Below are 6,568 nucleotides of genomic sequence, written 5' to 3' on the forward strand. Positions count from 1 at the left end.
CGATCGATATGATCCCTACACAGAGTTCATTGCTCCCTACTCCCTGAGCAGGGGAAATCCGTTGAAGTTTACTTCACTTCGGAACATGGGCTGGAATTGGGAACCGCTGATGTAGCCTATTGTAGTAATGTTGTCTCTGGTATTCTGGTCTGTGAGTGAGCGTATATGCGTTCAGGGGCGTGGCTTAGGACGGCGATTGCAGGGCGGGTGGGACGTTCGCTTTCAGTGCTATCAGGCTAAAGTTAGCATTTTCCAAGATCTCCTACTGCACCTTTAAGTTGAACCGCAGTCCTAGCACGTGCCGAACCGTGTGTGGAGAACCGTACAGTTACATTTTTTTCCGCGAACCGTTCCACCCCTAACCAGCACCATGTTGAAGACAAGGCTTTCAAGCAAGGCTGTCAAAGCTTGTAGAGTAAACGAGTCAGCATTACTTCAAAGGCCCAACTGTCTTCTGATATGGACACATCACACATGAAGGGCTAGCCTCACCCAAACCCTGCCCGAATACTTTCCACATTACTCCCAACATCAATTGCTGTCTCTGTCAAGGCTGGTGCTTGTAAATAAAATGTGGCGTGAGCGAATTCATTTGTTCTCAGGCAGTTGCAAGTGAGCACTTTCTGACATTCAACAAAACCTGATGTTAAAAAACACTTTCCAGAAATAATCCTCCTAGCATTAAAACTATTAGGGTTGGGCAATATATATCAAACAAACACAAATTCACAATGATTTTGCTGACAACATTAAATGAAGAAACGTGAATATTGTAATGATTTTCATGCGCTTTTTATTTGGCCATTAAGTTACTATAACTCTAGATGTACAATCCTTCCTTGTTTCATGACTTGCAAGAATAAGACAAATGTTTAATTAGCATCTCTGATTTAAACCTGACTAGTAAAATGATATTTGTTACACTTTATTCATTATTAATCAGTTCAAACAGCTACAATGAATCAATTCAAAACTGATTCAGCAATTAATTTGCATCACCACTCAAAAACAAAACTGTTAACTTGGATTAATTTAGTGGAAAACATGCCTTTATTATTAAACTGGGGTATCATTTTTTTTATTCTTTACATTTGCAATTTGAATGTACTTTGAATAATTTTTAATCTACTTTGTTATAGTGTATGTTTGGTTGAAATGAAGGTTTCTCTGAGTGGGGAAAAAATAATTACACATAAATATTAAATTACATCAATAGATAAATATTGAATAATTACATCAAAAGGATGATAAACAGAGATAACATTTCAGATATCACCCAGTCCTAATGGCTGTAATGAAATATTATCCATTCATGGTATCACACAGTAACTGGCTAAAACATGAGTTTATGAAAGAATCATCCATCAGATGGGTTCAAATGAGGTCGTTCATGAAAAATGCGATGATGTTAAATCTAATGTTCAAATCATGTGACTTCAAAACCTTGAGCCACAGCTGACTTGTGACCCTCAGCACTGGGCTTCTCACAAGAAGAATTCACACTACATTCATGATGTCGCAGCATTAAAATGAAAACAAAACACAGCAGAGCTTCATGTCGCTAACTGCTTGACGTAATTGCTACTCTATGTTTACAAGCTGCTCGAGGAAGTGACATCAAAGATAATCAGGCTCTGAACACTGTCAAAATAATATCACAATCAACAAAACCTATGCAGAACAAAAAAAAAAAACTGACGGATGGCTCTGACTCAGCACTGCAATGCTATAAGGTCAAGGAGAAATATCTGATACAAATCTCTCGTGGTTGCTTCTTAAGAGGATTTTTGGCTTGGTTCCCGTTAAACATTTTATCTCCATTAATTGCCAGTGTTAGCGTTTGATATTCTAGGACATGGAACCAGTAATTGAGTATAAGCCATCTTATTTCACCCTACAGCCGTCTTAAATGTCTACTGTAGAAAGCATTCAATATAAGATGCCTATTGCATAAATAATCATGTATAAAAATAATAATAACATTAAGGTCAATCATGCAATTCAATATTGGCCTGAATCTTTAGAGCAAAAGACCAGAAAAAAATGAATATCAACAATTAGCCTGTCATCTACATCTTTAAAGGCCTAGTTCACCAAAAAAAGTGAATTATCCAATCTTCACTACAACCCAAAAGGACTTCCTTACTTCCATGAGGAACTCTGAAAACCTTTTCTTTTGCTGTAACTACATGGAAAACAACCACATGGACATTTAACTAAACTATGATTTTGTGTTCAACAAAAGAAAGTCATTAATGGTCGACCGATACATCGCCAAGGCCGATATATCTGCCGATATTTGGCATTTTTCAAATATCGGCATCAGCCGATAAGTTTTTCTGTTTGGCCGATGCGTTTGAGGACTTTTATTTTTACGGCGCTGAGTGCCTCAGGCTCAGCGCCTGAGCACACAGTGCTCACATTCTCCTTGTTCGCTGTCATCGTTCAGTTCTGTCTAATACGGATAGAAGTCTGTCTAATAATCTGATAGAACTGTTAAACAAAGGAATTAAAATGTATACAAAAAGTATTATAACGATTGCTTTTATATTATTAGTAATAGAAAGGCAAACATTATAATACTTTCTCGTTTGCCGTCAGCATTCTGTTGGTTACAGTTTACTTCCTTTTGAATTATAAAATTATAAAAAATATTTATTTGTGGAAAATACTTTGTCATCTAAAGTATGTTTATTTTACAAAATAATTTTTTAATCCATTTTCAAATGATTTCAAATTTCTTAAATATTAATGAAAATAAATAATTATATCGGCTTTATATCGGCCACCCGGCTTTCCAAGATATCGGCATCGGCTGTCAAAAAAACAGTATCAGTCGACCACTAAAAGTCATACAGGTTTGAAACAACATGATGATGAGTAAATGATGACTGAATTTTCATTTCTGGGTGAATGAATATTTAATCATCATCTAAAGATGTGGACACAAAGTGAAGTCTCTCATTGTGTTTGATCTTGAAACATGTCAACATGAAGGGCTGTAAATGTTCCAGTGACCTCAAAAGCCCGCTCTGTTTTGCTCAAGGGATCGATTCTATGCCATACAACTGCCTGAAGGAGAATTCCAAAAGAAAAGCCCTTGCTTTATAACCCACAATACCCAATCCAGTTGACACACCACCCTGCACCCTTTACTGTCACAAAATGTCCATCAAACCTGCAGAAAATTACGCTTAAGCATCTAAATGGTATAAAAAGCCTCTCACCTTGAAGTTGCTGGAGTTAACCCAAGAGGTGGCGATACCGTCCACCATTTTATCCAGCGCAGTCTGGTCACTCTCCAGGTCGTGACACTTGTCTGCATCTGTGATGTAGTCGATGAGCTCGGGACCCATCTGCAACCTGCGGGCCACATCCTTCTGTAGCACCTGGGTCAGACAGTACTCCATATTGGGCTCCATGGCCTATGACGTCCTGCCACCACCCGTGTGGCAGTGGAGAGGAAAAACTAAAAAAAAAAATAGGCTTTTAGCGTGTGCAATCCAGGCAAAACAAATGCACACGCTTATTAATATCCTGTGTTGATGAACCCTATGAGTGCCACAGGCTGGCAAGAAGCTGAGCGGTAGGGATGTCGACTCGGGAATGCAAACGATGCACCATATGTGACTAGGCAACAGCTGATGAGGACTGCGAATTCTCCTTTTTGTCCCTTTAGGAGGCAGCCAAACCACTAGCAGCAGCAGAAGCGCTCTCGGTTGCGGTAGAGCAGCAGGAGTTGTGGTAACTAGAGCAGGACAGAGAGGGTCCAGCGGAGCATTGCTTCATAATTCAGAGGTCCTCCCTGCTCAGGATGAGAAAAGAGAGCTGTTAGCCGAGTACAACCTCTGGATATCAAATGCCAGTGCGGCTGGACCTGCATTTTTTTTCAGCTCAGATCAGCAGCCACTTATGAGAAAAGCAGAAAAGCCCTTTGATGGTGACATAACTCAAAGTCCGGCTTGCATTCTCTCAACTATTTATTTGCTGACCACACATCAGCTGCATGGCTTTGTGGGATGCAGCAAAATAGGAATTCCACTCATATTAAAGGGGTAGTTCATGAAATGAACTGGTCTCTATGTAATTTTAAACCCATTTGATGTTAAAGGAACACTCCACTATTTTTGAAAATAGGCTCATTTTTTGACTATTTTCAGGCGCTGCGTAATAAGAGTCAAGTTTTAAATGGGAAAAATATAGAAACTCTTTCGTCATTTTTGAGCGAGACGCTAACGGTCTAATCAGATTCAATGATCTATGCTAAGCGACAGCTAAAAGTGCTACCGCCAGACCCGGAGATCGGCTGAATGGATTCGAAAACGGTAAAACTCAACTGTTTAACTCTAGGGGAGTTGGAAAATGAGCCTATTTTAAAAAATAGTGGAGTGTTCCTTTAAACAAAAAGGACAAAAACATGATAAAAGCACCATAACAGCAGTCCATATTCCATACTGCCGTCACATTAGCTAAATTTAAGCAACATTTTGCAAAAAAAGGTTCATTGTCTTTTGTCAATATTGTAGCAAAGTCACTGTATAAGCGACATTCACTCAATAAATGAATTATTGATGTTAAATAACAATAATTTGAGGATCTGTAAATATACAGTAAAATTATTGTGCAGAAATTATTATGCACTGAGCAAACTGGAAACTACTAGGTAACGTAAAGTCTTGGCTGTGTTACACAACAGTAATGTCATCACTAGGATACTTGCCTCCCTACTGCATTGAGAAAAAATCTGCTAAGGCATCATGGGAATTATCTGGATGCAATCACAGTTGGTCACCACAAAGTGTATTACTCTGATAAGCAGATTACCTGATGCCCGGACTCCAATTTTTCTGAAAGACTTCATGAAATGAACAAAAGATGCACTGTCCATTGATCAGGGCAGAACAATAAAAATTAGGGCTGCACGATATATCGAAATTATCAAAATATCGCAAATGTGCATATTGCAAAATGCATATTGCAATGGTTTGCAATAAATAAGTGATATCAAATATTTCAAAAAATCATGCATGGTCAAGGTTTTAGGTTGCTGCAGATAGTATAGCATCTGGCATGCGGATGTTAGTTGGGATATGTGTACGTGTGCATGATAGTGTGCCTGCTCTGACAAGACAATCAACAACAGTGTTTCCCCTGCCATTATTTTAGGGGGGCGGCCCGCCCCCCCAACGGCACCCCTTGAAGGTCAAGTTAATTTTATTTAATTATATTTTCTCTATAGCGCCAGATCACAACAGAAGTAATTTAAAGTTACCTTTCTTATAGAACATGTCTATACCTTGTTCTTTCATTAAGCAAACTAAATAGCCTTATGTTATTTATCTTATTTACAGGACGGCATGTCATTTCAGTCTCTACGTTATGGTCGCGTTCTCTGCATCACGCACAGCGGAGTTCCGCCCAATGCGCGCGCTCACGCACACACACACACACACACACACACACACACACACACGTGAGCCCACTCCCACTAGTATTTGTAAATATTAAGCCGCAAAACGATTCATATTTAAATATGAATTCTGCGTGTCTCTGTGTTAATGAATGGCGCAGACGCGCGGTTTTGTAAATTGATGTTAAATTGTTTAAGTTTCATGATTTTAATTAATTAGACATGCTTTTTGATTAATAAAATTTTATTTAACCATTAAAAAGGAGTCCAGAAAAAAAAAAAAACGGAATCTACCCCCCCTCCAAAGCCGTAAACCTAGGGGAAACACTGAACAAGCCGCGATGCTTTCATAGTGAGCTAATCTGATAAGATGAGCCAGCCTAAAGGTGGGTCTCACACCGGACGAGAATCGCAACGCCGCGTCTAGGACAACTCACAGTAGGTATCGCACAATGGATGCGTCACGTTCAGTTCAAGACAACAGGCAGTTAATCTAATCACCAAACAGACAAATGTTCACTTCAAGAATGAACAAAACACAGCAAACTAAGTGAGTGGCGCGGCAGGATTTTTAACAGCGTCCTGAGCTGCCGCGGACAGTGTCTGAGTGGCGCTGCCAGTGTGATTACAACACTCATAGAAAACTACGTGTTCAAATTTTAAAGTCGTGGCGCTTCTCGTCCAATGTGCAACCCCCTCAAGGCACCTGTAGCTGCTGCCGACAATTTAGTGCCAAAACAAAGATGCACCTCAAAGGATTTTTCAGCAGAAAAATCTTCAAACACAGGTGAATCAACCCTCGTTCTCGAACATAAGCAACAATCCATAGCATAAGGCTTTAAAGGGGTCATATGATGCGATTTCAATTTTTCCTTTCTCTTTGAAGTGTTACAAGCTCTTGGTGCATAAAGAAGATCTGTAAAGTTGCAAAGACTAAAGTCTCAAATCCAAAGAGATATTCTTTATAAAAGTTAAGAGTCAACCACGCCTACCTAAAACGGCTCGTTCTAACACACCCCACATGTCTACGTCACGATGTGAGAAGATTTGCATAACGCCGCCCAAATATTCACGCAAAGAAAGAAGGCGTAACTTATATTCTCGCTGTAGTATTGTTGTTGATAATTCTAATAATAAATCAGCATATTAGAATGATTT

At 39.2% G+C, this 6,568-nt stretch overlaps 1 protein-coding gene across 1 annotated transcript in view; it reads right to left on the reverse strand.

The window, feature by feature from the left end:
* LOC107714287 (CLIP-associating protein 1-like) overlaps positions 1-6,568 on the reverse strand; it is a 90,520-nt gene that overhangs the window by 81,019 nt on the left and 2,933 nt on the right. Inside the window, exon 2 of the mRNA XM_016520102.1 lies at positions 3,228-3,805. Within this exon, the coding sequence (XP_016375588.1) occupies positions 3,228-3,422 (195 nt within the window). The 5' untranslated portion in view covers positions 3,423-3,805. The remainder of the gene's footprint in view (positions 1-3,227; positions 3,806-6,568) is intronic.

Source organism: Sinocyclocheilus rhinocerous, unplaced genomic scaffold, assembly GCF_001515625.1.
Source record: "Sinocyclocheilus rhinocerous isolate Xijiao unplaced genomic scaffold, SAMN03320098_v1.1 scaffold12, whole genome shotgun sequence".
Lineage (NCBI taxonomy): Eukaryota > Metazoa > Chordata > Actinopteri > Cypriniformes > Cyprinidae > Sinocyclocheilus > Sinocyclocheilus rhinocerous.